The sequence below is a fragment of the Zootoca vivipara genome, chromosome 13, assembly GCF_963506605.1.
Source record: "Zootoca vivipara chromosome 13, rZooViv1.1, whole genome shotgun sequence".
NCBI lineage: Eukaryota > Metazoa > Chordata > Lepidosauria > Squamata > Lacertidae > Zootoca > Zootoca vivipara.
In genome coordinates, this window is record NC_083288.1 from 42,461,961 (window position 1) to 42,477,410 (window position 15,450).

Genomic DNA, 15,450 nt, shown 5'->3' on the forward strand with positions numbered 1-15,450 from the left:
TGATCACTCTCTCCCACTGGAAACAAACCAGGACTGCTCAAAGAAAATGCACATGGCAAAAAGGAGTGCTAGGTCCCGGTGGGCTAGTCCCTTACCTACTTGTGATTGGCCAAGCAGGTAGCCAGCCAATCAGGATTTCCCCCTTCTCACTTCCCTCTGTGGCCTCCTAGCCTCTTGTCCCCCATTTACGCACTTTTCACCTGGGCCCCCCTTAGAATATCCTGGGGGTTCCCAGGGGGCCATATGGCCCCTAGTGGGGAATCACTGCTGTAGTCTTTCCTCATAGTTATCAAGCCTTTCTAGCTTTCCAACATTTTTCATCAACTGTAGCAGTGCAAACTGAATGGAGAACTCTGGTTGTGGATTAATAATAAAATTAATCCTAACAATTGTAGACTGAGAGATTTAGACAAGCTTAGTAATTTTGTGTGTGTGGATAAGTAACTTGGGAGGCATTCATACAATTTTATGTATGTGAGTGCCAATAGCATGATTATACTGAATATAGTATTTCCCCCCCCCCCCATATGAAACAACAAATCTAGAGTAAAAACAAGTACGGTAAATTGCAGCAAAATGTTAAGGAAGGAGAGTTGGCACATGTGAATATTTCCATCTGCTATACTAACTGTGCCAGGTCATTAGTGGGAGTAAAATGATGACAATGCTAGGTTGTGGACAATGCTAGGCTAGTTCTTTAAAGGTACTGTCTTATACACACTTACCTGGGAGTAAGTCTCACTGAACTCAATGGGGCTTCCTTCTGGGCAGGCAGGTGTGTAGGATTATAAGAAAAAAAATTTGATATGGGGAAGAAAGATCTGGGACAGATGTTTTAAAGAAGTTTTTATCATCAAGACTTAGTTATTGCCAGGTATGCTAGTTTCTTAGCAGGTGGGAAAGTACCATCATGACCAGATTTTAAGTATTTTATTTAAAATAATTTACCTTTCATTGTAAAAACAAGTCAGTTTACAAAATAAAGTCAATAAAATAACAACAAACCATACAAACAGATATTCAAAGTGCAGTAGAGCAATACTAAGGATCAGTGCTTGGGACTGCCTTGGGAATGAACACCTACACCATAAATAGGTCCCTGTCGTATTACCAACATACTGTATAGGATATTAATTTATGACAGTGCATTCGGTATTTGCAGATACAGTTTTGATGTTACAAGAACATTAAACGAGACACATTAAACATAATAACCAGAAGTGAGAAGTGGTTGTAAAACAACTAATTGTGAGCAAACATTTCAGAGTCTCTTCTCAAAGGTTTACACTATTTATGGTAACACATATATAAATACAGAAGGCAACGGGAGAGAAACTTGCAGACCAGCATTCCTGCTGCACAGTGGAAATATATTTGTGCCACAGGGGCCTTCATTTTCAACAGATGCAGCAATAAAGACAAATGTTTACAAAACAGTAAACAAGAACCATAATTAGGAGATTTAAAACAGAACAGCACTGTTACGTCAAGCACATTAGAACATTTTGTTATTTTTGAAGCCCACTGTTTTAATTTTTGCTGAACTCATGGTTCTTGAGCAATTGGAGGTAATGACATAAAACATGGTGGTGACTCTGTATTTAATTTGTAATTAATAAAGAATAGGATCTGGCCCTTGCTTCCTTGAGTCCTTATCAGAGTTAAGAGGGTCATTGAACTCCATACAGTGGCAAAACTTACTCAGACCTGTATTGTATAGCTCCCCTCAGCATGTGACATGCTGACCTCAGTCTCATTTCGTTCCACTTCAGGGCATTAGCTCGGACCCACATGCTTATAGAGCTGGAGTAACGATCAATGGAGGAATAACTGGAACAGCCAGGACTGAAATAGCAGAAGAAGATACAGCCAGATTATAATCATGGGGTATATGTAGTGATTTGCAAATTGTTGGTTAGAATAACTTGCCAAAGGATCACAGGAACTTTATGAATTCTGAATAAAGAACATTATTTTGTAGATACATTTTGGGCTCTAGTCTCCAAGCTGGACTTCTGATTCCTTTATGCTTTCTGGGGATAAAGTTTATGTTTTATAAGAAGAGGGGATGTGTGGGACTCAAACCTGTTGAAGATGCATGGCACTGATATTGTAACCATCATAGTGTCAGAGCGGATTCTTATTTGCAGACACTCTAGATTCCATCTGGCATGTGACAAGGATGTTTTGAAGTGTATAGTGTGTGCATGCAAGTCTGGAGTTCTCACATGCAACCTTAACACTTGCTTTTCTGACCTTTTGACGTTGAACCTGGCTGTGCTCTGGAATTTGGCTCCTCGAGGGTTAATGCAATAAAGGACAACAAATATAAAATTCAAATAATTATATTATATTAAAAAGACAATTAGGATACCTATTAAAAAGAATTGACACATGCTTTCATAAGCAACCCACCAACAATAGGCTAGTTTTAAAGATTTAGCATATATAAAATATTGCATAGAAATACATACCATAGTGGAATGAAGTGAAATTGTTTAGGAAAATGGATAGAAAACCAGTCAGAATTTTCTCTGAAACTAGAATATGCAGAAAACAATAAAGAGCAATGATTCTAAAAGCTGCGTTAAGAGCGCAACATCCTACACAAAAAAACACAAAAAACTACAGGTGTGCACGTGTGTGTGAGTGAAGGAAGGAAAGAACACAATTTGGTGATATTGATGAATGAACAAAGTTCATTTATCAAGTGAACAGGAAAAAAGTTTGGTAAAGAATTGGCTTCTGAAGATGCTAAAGCAGCTTGCAATGTGAGCTTTTTGACTTTATAGGAATAGTGGAGAGAGAGAACGTAATCGGCTGGGGCAGGGGTAGAGAAATAGTATTGGGTGCGGGTGGGAAGTCCAGTGAAAAGACATAAAATGGACTGTGAGCACATGAGAGGTATAATGGTATAGTGTGTTTAGACCAGGCACCCCCAAACTCCGGCCCTCCAGATGTTTTGGACTACAATTCCCATCTTCCCCAACCACTGGTCCTGTTAGCTAGGGATCATGGGAGTTGTAGGCCAAAACATATGGAGGGCCGCAGTTTGGGGATGCCTGGTTTAGACTGTCTGATTAGGACATGGGGGGCCAGGGTAAAATCATATCTTCCTGATGCCTGCATATGATGGTATTCAAAGTTTTTTTTAATGCTGCCAGCCGTGAAGAGCTTGTTCTAAATTTTTGAGAATTGGTTTCTAAAATACATCTTCTACCTGCTGTCCAGCTGGCTGGCTGGCTGAAAATACATACAGTACATACATACATGCATGCATGCATCATTTTATTTGTATGCCACCTTTCCATTATTAGAACCACGTGCAAGATGGCTTGTAACATGAAAAAACATACCACATAATTACTAATGTAACAAAAGTAGGCATAAACAATAAATAAAATTTTTAAAAGTATACAACCAAATTAAACAATTCCCACATAAACCATAAGATCTAAGATAAAGATACAAAAAGTGATATCAATAACAGCAGCACCATTACCCCCAAAACAAAACACCTGGCCGCCCTAAACAATACTCCAGCCCAAGAGACTGTTTTGCAGCCTCAGCTTTGTAGCTGGAGTCAGTCAGGGTCCCACCCACCCAAGCCAGGTGGTAAAAGTCCTGCAGATCTTCCAGGACTCACTGCCAAGTAGCATATATTTTGCCTCAAGCCATTGAAACATCTTGGCTAGTTGAGGGAAGAAGGAAGGAGGGGTTTTCATTAACATTTTAGCTGATTATCTCCTGGCTTAACACTGCCAGAAGGGGTTTACAAGTGATAGGGGGATGACAGGATGGCAAAGATTTACAGAGGAGGAGACAGCTATCAGTAGAATTAGCAGGAAACTGTAGCCTGTACCTGAGAAGGGAAGCTGGGTTTCAGCTTCAAGAGGCAAAGAAGGAGCCTTCCTTATGGATTTCAAGTTCAAGAAAGTGTTGTAGCAACTGTCACTTCTGTACTAGAGCTTGAATTCCATAATGGAGGCTCCTTTGCCTCTTGAAACAGAAACAGAGCTTCCCTTTTCAGGTACAGACTACTTTTCTTAAAGCAAACCTAGAGTAATTTGTAGCAAGGGATTTGCCCTGAGTACCGGTAATTGCATTCCAACACACTGGTTACGGGAATGAATTATGAAGCTCATCATTGCAGTCCTTAACTCAACCTTTAGGACCACCACCCTCCATGTGTTCCTCCCTGCATGCTCCTTTAATAATCTGAGGCCCTTCTCTGTTTTCCTCAACTCCCCAAGGCCTGGCAGATGGCAAAAAAAGTAGGGCACACTCATTGCTAGTAACACGCACCTTGTGGAATGCCCTCCCAGTTGAGATTTGCCAAATCCTGATGCTTTATGGTTTTAGGTATTGGCTCAAACCTGAGTGTTTTTGAAGGACCTCAGCTAAAAAAACTTTTACTTTCTCTGTGCCTTCACTTTGGGTTTTGTTTTGGAGGGTTGGGGGTTATGAGTTGCTTTTTGTTGCTTTTGGAAATTTGGGGTTGCCACTATGTTGGTGTTTTCTGATGGTTGTCTTAATTCATTTTATTAATTTGATTTCAGTGTGTGTGTGTGTGTGTGTGTGTGTGTGTGTTTATATGCATGCTATAGTAAGTTGCTTCGAGTTTCTTTCTTTTTGAGTTTTTTTTTAAAAAAAATATATTAATAAATAAACCTGGTTCATTGTCTTCACCCCTATCACCTCAAAGGGGTTGACCACGCCACACTTCTGACCAATGACATCTGGCAAAGACTGTGCTCTGCTCCCCACTCCGACCCCCCACTCACTGGGTGGCATCTTTCAATTTGAAATATTTCTCTCTAAATCCATTCTGAAAGCCATGCATGATGGAGATGGTTCCAGTCTCACTGATCCTGGCAAGTGTAGTGCTTGTGCTGGGTTGAGTGTTTGCAATACTGGCCTCACATTCCCAGTTTAGCTGTCTTTTAAGCTGATTATAGCATTGGTCCTAATCTCAGCATCTTGAAGGTATAAATAGCTTGGGCGAGATTTCTGAAAGTAGAACTGGAACAACTGGACTTTTCTAGATTGGCTGCCTTCCTGAATTATTAGCCCACTAGAGTGCTGCTACTTTTACTAAATGAGTATTTAGAGTGCTAAGGACTGTACAAAGATAAAGAAGTATTGCAGTCTCTGTCCAGTGGACTTAAAATGTACATCAATTATACAGAGCAGGTTGTGAACCACAGATATGACTGATAGGTGGTTGTATGGAGTCAGAAAAGAAGACTAAATTTTTTTTGCTGAAAACTTGTATCTTGAAATACCTGGGAAGAGGCAAAAATATTTTAACCTTTGACCCGCCCATTCCATTATCTTAGTGTTTTTCAAACTTAGGTTGCCAACTATTGTTGGACTACAACTCCCATCATCCCTGACCACTAGTCCTGCTAGCTAAGGATGATGGGAGTTGTATACCAATAGCTGGAGACCCAAGTTAAAGAAACACCGCTTATCTCTCTTCCTCCTCTTCTCTCCCCTCTATTCTTCTTTTTCTACTCTTTTCCCAGAACTGGAGGTTGTACCCAAGAGTTATAACTCCCAAATATTTTTTTCTTGGTTCAACCACCTAAATGCTGTTCTAGGAACATCACAACACCAGCTCCGATTCTCTACTGCCCACTACTTTTCTATAACCTGGAGGATTTTCTTCCCGTACTAATTCCTCAATGCTTCTGGGAATATTTAAAAGCAACTAGTTACTAGGGCCCCCTCTGCATTCAATTGTCATTGCCATGCAGGCATATGCACTGTGAGTCACATTATGGCTTTGGGGGAGGGCATTTTGCCCAGATTAGACAGTCTTCTGGTAGGGAGTAGGCTTGCTTTGCTGAAGTGCTTAAATTTGTTTTGTAGAATACATTTCTTGTCCCACAGGCACCACTAGTATGGCTACACCTCAGTCACTCCTATTCTTTGCTTTATAACTGATAATTACTCATAGTTGGATTCTTCAAGTACATGCTGGTTCCTGGCCCTCTGTTACATGACCTTTACAGCTCCTCCCAGCTTCATCCTTACCTAGTACCCTGTGTGTGGTGTTTGTGGAGTTGCTAACCAGCTCTCACGCCTGCGGGCATGTTGTATTTCCTCTCCAGCCCACAATGGAAATGTTTCTGTGTGGCTGCTACTTCATTGCCCTAGCTCAGGGGTGACCACTCCCAAGAGACTGTGATCTACTCACAGAATTAAAAACTGGCAGTGATCTACCTCCTTTTTGGGAGGCTCAGGTCACAGTTTCTGAGCTTTTTTTAGGGAGGAGGAAAGCCCCAATTTTTGAGAATTCAAGCCTAAGCTCATGGGAGAAAGGGGAACAGCCACTAATCAATGGGTCACTGGGAAAACAAACAGCCTTGATGAGTAAACTTCTTCTTCCGTTTTTTTGCAGATCGTGAAACAATGGAGGGCGGGGCGAGGGGGCAGGCTGGATTCTATTTTATTAAGGCAAAACCTCCCACCTCCCAGGGATCTAACAGTACTGTAGATCGCAATGGACCTGTTGTACATCCCTGCCCTAGCTTAAAGGTAGCTGCAAATCAATGCTCTGGAGCTGTCTGTCTCCTTTCTCACTGAACTGAAGGCAGCAGTAGAGGGTATAATCCTCTTAGCAGCAATGTGGTAAATATGCTTTCTGGCATGCGTACACCAGGACAAATACACTCACATACTGGGGGAGGTGTGTCTTTCTACACACGCACACACACCAGCACACACCCTATCCCTCCCATTCCTCAGGGGTTGCCTGTCACCTGATCTACCAACGCTTTCAGTTCTTCCGTTTCTGGCCTGGGAAGAAAGTTTTGCCTTGAACATGCCTCAGTTCACCGTCACAAAGGTAGAAGATGATGATGAGGGGGAAGTGCAGGAAGGCATGCAGAAAAGAACCAGTACAGGGCAGATCTGGAAACCTAATGAGACTGCCGGGTCAGGTAAGCAAGGTAGCTTGGATCTCTTTCTTTGAGATTTCTCCCTCTTCTCCCCCCCCCCCTCCAACTTTTTACTTGGGAAGCTGTGATACGGAGAAGTAATGTTTAGTCCGTGTTACTAGACTTTCCCTTTCTTGTCTGCCTAGTAGGCAGCCTTTGTGACTCCTCTGATTTTATTTTCATCTCTGGATATTGCCAGATTTCCCTTCATCACCAGTAGCATTCCCAGTGTCTCTGTTGCTTTAATTCACATTCCTCCCACCTGACTTTCTATAGTCCAATGGTAGACTCTTTGTTAGAATTCTCTGGTTTGACCTTTAGTCAAACAATAACTGAATGCCAGGGGGCTGATAACTGATGTGGAACAGAAATATAATCAAATGGTTAGAGGCTATTGAGGTTTGGCGCCAGGTCTGAGCTCTCTGTCCCACCTTTGGAAGGAAATCGGGATCCACGCAGTAGTAACAAAGAGCCAGGACGTCTAGGTTTTATTTTCAGCTCTTGGATAGGAAAGCTGTCTAGAACAATGGAAAATTATAGGTTCTGATTCCCAAGCAATCTTAAGAATATCATCTAGAAATCAGAGCAACATTGAATTGAGCAACAACATTTTCTAGTACCATAAAAAACCCTCAGAGCTGCTCTGCATCTCACCTTCTGAGCAAAGTTTCAGGATATCCCCTTTATCTCTTTAGGATTGCATTCATTCTCACATCCTAAGTTACTGCATTCACAAATGTTGCATGTAGCTGGTGGCAAAATATCTGTTCCAAACAGGTGATACCTGTGTAACACTTTCTCCTAGAGTATGTTTTGCCAGGCACCATGCTGTCTTTACTCTCTTTTCTATGCTGCACTGTTTCTGCTTCCCAGTATTAATTTTCTTGTGATTCCTGTTTAACTGTATGAGTAGGAATTGCAGCAACACATTTGCATTGTGGAGTGCTTCTGTTTGGGGTTCCAGCCAAGATACTCTGCTCTATTATCTTTATTGACTGGTGGTTTTCCATCCCTGTCCCTCCAAGAGTCAGCCAACATTCTATGACAACTGAGCATGTCATTGTTAAGCCATTTTGGGCTCTCTCTCTCCCTCCCCCCCCCCATTTCATTTCATTTCATTTATTTATTTCTACCTACAAACCTCGGAATTCTTCCAAGCCTGCTGATAGTTTCGCTCTGCAGAAGGTGCTGTTCTAGCTACATAAGGATTCACATGTTTTGTTGTTGCTTTGAGTCTTGAGAAATAAAGAAAGGACTTATTGGTTCCAGCTTAAGAATGGTTGTATCTTTGTTCTTTACCATTATCTTCTCCATCCCATTATTGTATTAGTAAGGCCTTGCTTTTGCCGGGTGGGAATTGAGCTGAATAGTTTATCTTCAAATTGTTATCCTTCTCTCAGCACCAGCAAGACCTTCGATTTGTTAAACTAAAGTTTTTTCTCACAACTTTGCCTCTTATTTGTTCTGTGGATTAAAACCAGTTTGTAAAAGTCTCACTGGTTTTGGCTGTGGTTTTTACTTCTAACTGTTAGAGTGTGGTTAGAGTGTTGGACAATGACCTGGGAGACCAAGGTTCGAATCTCCACTCATCCATGAAGCTTACCTTGGGCTAGTTACTGTTTCTCAGCCTAACCTTCCTCATATGTTTTTTGTGAGGATAAAATGGGAAGGAAAGAACCATATTCACCACTTTGCGATCCTTGGGAGAAAAGGTGGTATATAAAATGGATGAATAAAAGAATGAAAGGAATCTTACATGAAGTGGATGTAAAGATGTTAGTAATACAATAAGCATTTATTTATCATCTAATATTGCTGTTGGTCTAGAAATGGTTAACATTGGTCTGTAAAGTGGTCTGTCTCATCCTTCTTTCTCCCTATCACCCAAAAAGGTAACTCACTATTATTCCCATGTATTGGGAGTTATTGGGTTGTTGTTTTTATTTTGATTATGTCCTTTATGGTTTTATATTCTGATTTTATCCTGTGAACCACCCTGAGACCTGTGGTTATAGGGCGGTATATAAATTCAGTAAATAATAATAATAATTTTACAAACTTGGACAAGCAGCTTGCTTAATGCCACCCATTGATTTTTCTTATACTAATAAAGTAGGGATCTGAACCCAGAACGAAGCAGGACTCCAGGTTGCAGAAGATGAAAAGTTAAGAACATAGACTCCTGGGTGTTTTTCTTACTTGTATATTCATCTTTCCTCTGTGTGATCAAATGTACTGTACTTGAATTATACACAGTTGCAATTGGAAAGTGACATGTGAACAAGAGGTGTTACCAGTGCTACTGATCTGCCAGCCCTATTCATTAAAATATCATGCAAATTTTGTCAATGACTATGGTAATTAAAGGCTGTGCATTTTGCTGTCTGCAAAACCAGCTGCTGTGTTTGAGAGGCCTGGAAATGGCATGTGCTTTTGTGTTTTTGCTCTTGGGACTGACAGTGGGTAAGGTTCTTGTGCTGCACAACGGCCCAGATGATTTGATTTAGGTTCTGACTGAAAGAGCTGACTGTGATCTGGCAACCCAGGTTAAATATATAACCACTCTTGGTGCCCACCCTCTTATTCTTTCTGATGCTGCGTCACTCATAGCTGTCAAAGATGTCAAGAACTCCACCTGGGGGTAGTTGCTTTCAGATCTTGGGCTGCATAACTGCTTTGAAAGGGGAATATGAAGGTTATTTTTTTAAAAAGATATCTAGGATTCCAGTGTACAAGCCAAAATGTGGGGTGGGGTGTAATGGTTAATGCTGGGTGCTGAGTTTCCGTGGGCAAGGGTGCATCAAAAGGCATGGTGTCTGTGTGCTCAGTCCCTCTCTACCTGCTCACAAATAGCTACAACCATGAGATTGTTCAGTTTACTGTTTTTTATTGGGGACAAGGCCCTCTTACCCATAGACGCTAGTGGTGCAGGGCGCCAGGGTGCTAAGTTCTAGAGGGTGCCAGGCGAGAGTCTGGGGAACACCAAACGAGCGCGCTGAGTGAGCGAGGGTGCGTGTGCCGCTCCCACCAAGCACTGGCTCAGTTTTTCCCCCCTTTTAGCCTGCAGGCGCCAAATTCTGTGGGGCGCCAGAAGGCTAAAAGGGGAAAAACCGAACCAACACTCGGAAGCAGTGGCACACGCTCATTTGACGCAGATCCTCTCGCTTGGTGTGCTCGCCCGCCCAATGGGTGCTAGCTCCTGCTAGCTGTCTTCGAGCCGGGCAACAGGTGCCACGGATCTCCACGCAGCCTGCTCACCGCCCTCACCCACCTACGCCATGCCGTGCTGAAGCAGCGCCGCACCCAGAGCCTTCGCCTGCCGTGGCACGAAGTGGCCAGCTGAGCTGGGGGGCGCCGCATTCAACCTCCGCCTATTCCCCGCCGGAGGAGCCGCCCACAGCATCTGATCTGCCCGCCTCCTCCAGCCCCACAAAGCTGGGCGCCCCACCAGCAGTGCCGTCCCATCCCAAGAGGCTTCCTCCACCACTGTTGGTGTTTCCTTCCTAAAAAAAGGTCACCAACTCTGGGAAACGGGGGGGGGGGGGGCGCCGGAGGGATCTTTGCCCCACAGCACAGGATATGCTTAAGACGGCCCTGATTGGGGACAGGGTGTTACATCACACACTGTTCCCCCAGTGAATGCCCTTTAGCAGTTCCTTGTTGAAGAATCAGCGGGGCATAGTCTGATGCCTTATACTTCACCCTGTAGCCTGCCAGCCCCTTGAGTTCCTTCCCAGCCCCTTCTCCCTTCTAGGCTTCGGGTCAAATTGAAACTCCAATCAGGCCCTATCTGCCCTCACCTTTCCTCTGCAGCTAGTAGGAACTCTGAACCATCCTGCCAAAAGCTGCACCTTTTCCATCTGTTCCCTATCCGACTTAGTTCCCAACCGTTCTCCACCAGCAATCTCTGCTGACCAAGGACCTGATGCTGCATTCCCACAGGAGGGAGGGAAGTGCAGGTGGGCAGTCCTTCACATTGGGGAAGAGACTTTTCTTTATATTCCAGCTTACTCCAAGAGCTCATAGTAGGTTGTAGCAACTGCTAAACGGAGACAAGAGAGTCATCCTAGGTGTGCTGCTTTCACTGCCTACTTGGCCTCCTACTTGGCCTGTTATTCATACACCTCAAATACCTTGCACATATCTCTCTATATATTTTGGCTTTGTATACATAATAATAGCCATAACCAAGCAATTTCATTATTATTGTTGTTGAAAGGAGAGAGAGAGAAAAGAAATAATAAAAAGTGAAGACAAAAAACAGAACAAAGATAAGGAGAGACAGAGAAAAATCCCCTACCACATTAGTCGAAACAAAATAAAAACATTCCTTCCAGTAGCACCATAGAGACCATCTAAGTTTGTCATTGGTATGAGCTTTCGTGTGCATGCACACTTCTTCAGATACCAATGACAAACTTAGTTGGTCCCTAAGGTGCTACTGGAAGGAATGTTTTTATTTTGTTTCGACTACGGCAGACCAACATGGCTACCTACCTGTAACTACCACATTAGTGTTACATAACGAAAACAAAAAACAGATTATCCAATTTCACTAGTTTTGAAAATAAAAACAGAAAAATAATCCAAATGGAAAAAGAAAAATAATGATTTCTGGAGTGGGCTGAGCTCAGTTTCCTTCTCCTTTCCTATCAGCTTGACTCTGACTTGTTAATATTTTATTCTAAAGCGGTGGTGACTTTTGCTGCTTCACTAGTCAATAAACAGTGATATAGAAAAGGCATAGGCAAACTCAGACCTCCAGATGTTTTGGGACTACAACTCTCATCATCCCTAGCTAACAGGACCAGTAGTCAGGGATGATGGGAACTGTAGTCTCAAAACATCTGGAGGGCCGAGTTTGCCTATGCCTGATATAGAACATTCTCTTTTTGATTTTCACTGCTGACTGTTTATACCCCAATCTATTGGTGGAACGCCCATACTGGCAAAACAGTATCTTCAACAGTGTATCCTCTTATTAGTTAGTTAAGGGAGTCATTCAAAGCTTCAGTCCCAGAGTGTCACCGATTTTAGTGAGGAATGCCTCTGCAAAATCTGGCTGGTTGAATTTGTTAGTCTGACCTGAATACTGAATACAAAACTTTGCCGGGAACTGAATGTAGTATTTCACATTCTTTGCCCTAGGAAGGGCTTTTGCTTTAACAAATTTAGAGCGCGTTTAAATCACATCCTTGGAAAAGTCCAGAAAGAAAGGTAGTGGCACCCGCCCTGTGGAACGCCCTCCCACCAGATGTCAAAGAGAAAAACACCTACCAGACTTTTAGAGGACATCTGAACGCAGCCCTGTTTAGGGAAGCTTTTAATGTTTAATAAATTATTGTATTTTAATATTTCTGTTGGAAGCAGGGTATAAATAAATTATTATTATTATTATTATTATTATTATTATTATTATTATTAATTCTTCTGTTCCCACTTCACTGGGGCGTCCATTGATTTTTGGTGGCATTTGTGAAAGAGCCCATCTCTATCCTGAACAAGCACAGATTTGACAAATGTACTACTGTATATTTGAGGGAGTCCACATCCATTGCCTTTTCACTGGGATTCTGAAAACGTGTTCTATGTCAAACTGACGTTGAGCTGGCAGAGAGAGCACCTCTTTGACCTTGGGCAAATAATATTGTTCTGTCCCTCTAATTAAAATAAGAATCATAAAGACCTCCTTTCACCACGCACACAGAGAGGGAGAAAATGTGTACTCTTCAAATCACTTTTTTATTCTGGATGTTGTGGTTCTGAATAACTATCAGCCTTTGGATCCATAATTTTTGTCATTTGTACAGATTAAGGTTGCCATTCCACACAAAAGCTTGCTTTGAGAAACTCCCTTTTTGTGGCACACCTTAAAGCATTCTAATGGTGTCTTTCGCCTCTTGGTAAAATGAGTCAGAATTGAAGGGCAGGGCTTTTTGAAACCTGGAAGTTAAAAACTACTATGGAAAGCTATTTTAGGGGCTAAGGTTAACCTTGGAATGGAATATGAAGGGCAGAAACAAGCCTCTTAACATTAGACCTCCCAGGCTGAGTAATGCAACTGCATGCCCTCAGCATGACTATCCTAAGGTCTATCCTAAGGTCTTTTTCTGACCCTCCAAAATACCACAGTCTCAAAAGGATTTGCTCATTATTGTGTTGCTATCAAGATGGAAAAAACCAGAAGTGCACTTCTACTCAGACCTAGACTATGTACACACATCCTTCCTGGTCGGAAATGCCCAAATCCCAGGATTCTCCATATAATCTCTATTTATCCCAGGCAGTTTGAATCCCTTTATCCAGACAATGAACAGAAACAATGCCCTCTGTGTAGGGCACTGAGTGCAGACTCAACAAACAAAGGATGTTTCTGCTGCTGGAAGTTGAATGGTGCCAACAGGATTGGGGAAATTGCCAAGACTGGGGTGGCTGACAAGAGCAAAGATAGGTTGTTGAACAGAAACACTTCATTTGTGTTTGATTCCTCATCAACAGACTTTGCTCCCATCTGTCTGTTCTGAATGATCTGCTGTCTACTCTGGCATCCCCCACACGTTCACTTTGCAGGCTTTGATAGGTGTGATGCACCTATCAAAGTTTTTAGGCAAAAACTTGCTGGCCTCCAGCTAGACCCATGGCCTTGCATCCCCCTCTTCCTCACTGCATGCTGTTGCCCCAGACAAAGGCACAATTTGGAGCTCTAATCATTTGGTCTTTGCATTTTGAAGAAAACATGTAACTGCCTCCCCACCCCTTTCTCCTCTTTTAAAAATACAGTAAATAGTTGCTTCTACCATACTTTCCCTTGTTATTAGTTTCACACCTTTTTGCCAGTACCAGGCCCACCCACAAGGCATAAGGTGTAAACATGCATAAACAGTAAGCAACATAAAATATCAAAATAATAAACAACATAAGCTGCAGCAGAACACTTGTATTGACAGAACTTATTAAAACAAAACAAAAATTACAAAAGTGAATGGGCCTGTGTCCTCCTTGAGAGAGCAGGTTGGGAGTCCCTTCAAATTACTTTATGAATGGTTTTTGTGCTGCTCATGAATGGATTGGTGCAAAAGCACTGCAACTATCCCTTAAGTTGAATTGCTGGGTCTTTCTTTAGGATTCAAGTTAATTTTTACACCTTCCCGAATTTTCATATATGGTACTTTTTGGAGATGGAAACCCTATGCCTACCCTAAAATGCACTAGTCTCCTTCCCTTGGTTGTCACAATCCATTTTTAAGGCAGGAAAATGAGATGATTCAAGCAAATCAGGTTGTTGAGATTTTTTTCTCAAACATTCATTGTTAAATGGGTTTGACACCGCTACACCTGTATATTACCAAATCTTAGCCGTCTGGGGTGTTTGCATTTTTATTACAATAAACTTCTCTAGAGAATTTGAGGCTCAATTTGTCACAAAGTCAGGCAGATCAATAAAGGAGACAGTGTGGCGTTCCCTTAAGGGAATTTATTTTATTATTTTATTTTATATGTTTATTTAATTAATTTAAGGGAAGACTTCTGGAAAATAAAACCAAAAGTAGGGAATTAGTCTCCTGCATTATTTACTAGGTCAGGTAAGGACAAACATACATAGAATGATGTTTATCTGATTAAAAAAGAGGGTGGGTAGAGATTCCCCCATAGCCCAGTCAACAGTACCGTAATCAAATTCAGAGGTGGAGAAGATATTGGGGAGAATTCAGCATCTATCTTGCATGTCTAAACTGTAATAAGAGTGCTGTTGATCTTTCCCACCACCATTTTTACAACATTAATCACAAGTCACAACCACTATGCACATGAAACAGAGCTCATTTACAGAGACTGAATCAACATCTCGTATTAAAAGTGGTAGAGGGTGGGGGGAGATATTGATATGCTTCTGTCCTGTTGATTTTGCTGGCTTCGCCTCCCAACACAAAAAGATTACTCCATTTTCCCAGTTGTCCATTACCATAAAGCCTGAACAAAGCCTGGTTGGTGGGGACCGACCCTCCTCTCCCGTTTGAGTTACAGCGTGTTTTCAATGGTGTGGGAGGAAAAGGAGATAAATACTTTTCTATGCTACTTGAAAGGCTTATGAATATTCTACAATTCCTCCCCCCACCCCGTTGCAGCTATTCTTGTTTTGAAATCACAGCTTAAGACTATTATTTTTTTACTCCTTACCATTTTTGTTGCTGATTGTGATTGCTGGGGAAGAAAGCCATTTTTGAATCTTGGGGAAGTGGGAGAGAGAAATTTTAGCCCATCACTTTATTCCCTCATTCTCCCTTTATTTTGCTATTCATTTTCTTTCCCGTTTTCTGTTTGATTTTTCAGATGTGAGTCAAACTTCCGTCACAGGGGAACAGTATCAGCTCTTAGGTACAGTATTACAGGACTTTTGTGTATGTGCAGTATATATGTCTCCTGTGTCTATCAGTGTTGCCCATTGTTAGACAATCAAAGGTGTATATGCTCCATTGCTAGGGGACAGGTGAAAAATAAGTTCTCT

The 15,450-nt window shown here is 41.9% G+C and overlaps 1 protein-coding gene across 4 annotated transcripts in view; it reads left to right on the forward strand.

Annotated features, from left to right (window-relative positions):
- Window positions 1-15,450, forward strand: part of SLC12A6 (solute carrier family 12 member 6) — a 47,644-nt gene that overhangs the window by 11,471 nt on the left and 20,723 nt on the right. For 3 of the 4 annotated variants that reach the window (XM_035134639.2, XM_035134640.2, XM_060281805.1), the window contains one exon: window positions 15,276-15,320. The exons of the other annotated variant lie outside the window; for it this stretch is intronic. In XM_035134639.2, the coding sequence (XP_034990530.1) occupies window positions 15,276-15,320 (45 nt within the window). The remainder of the gene's footprint in view (window positions 1-15,275; window positions 15,321-15,450) is intronic. 4 annotated transcript variants of the gene reach the window in all.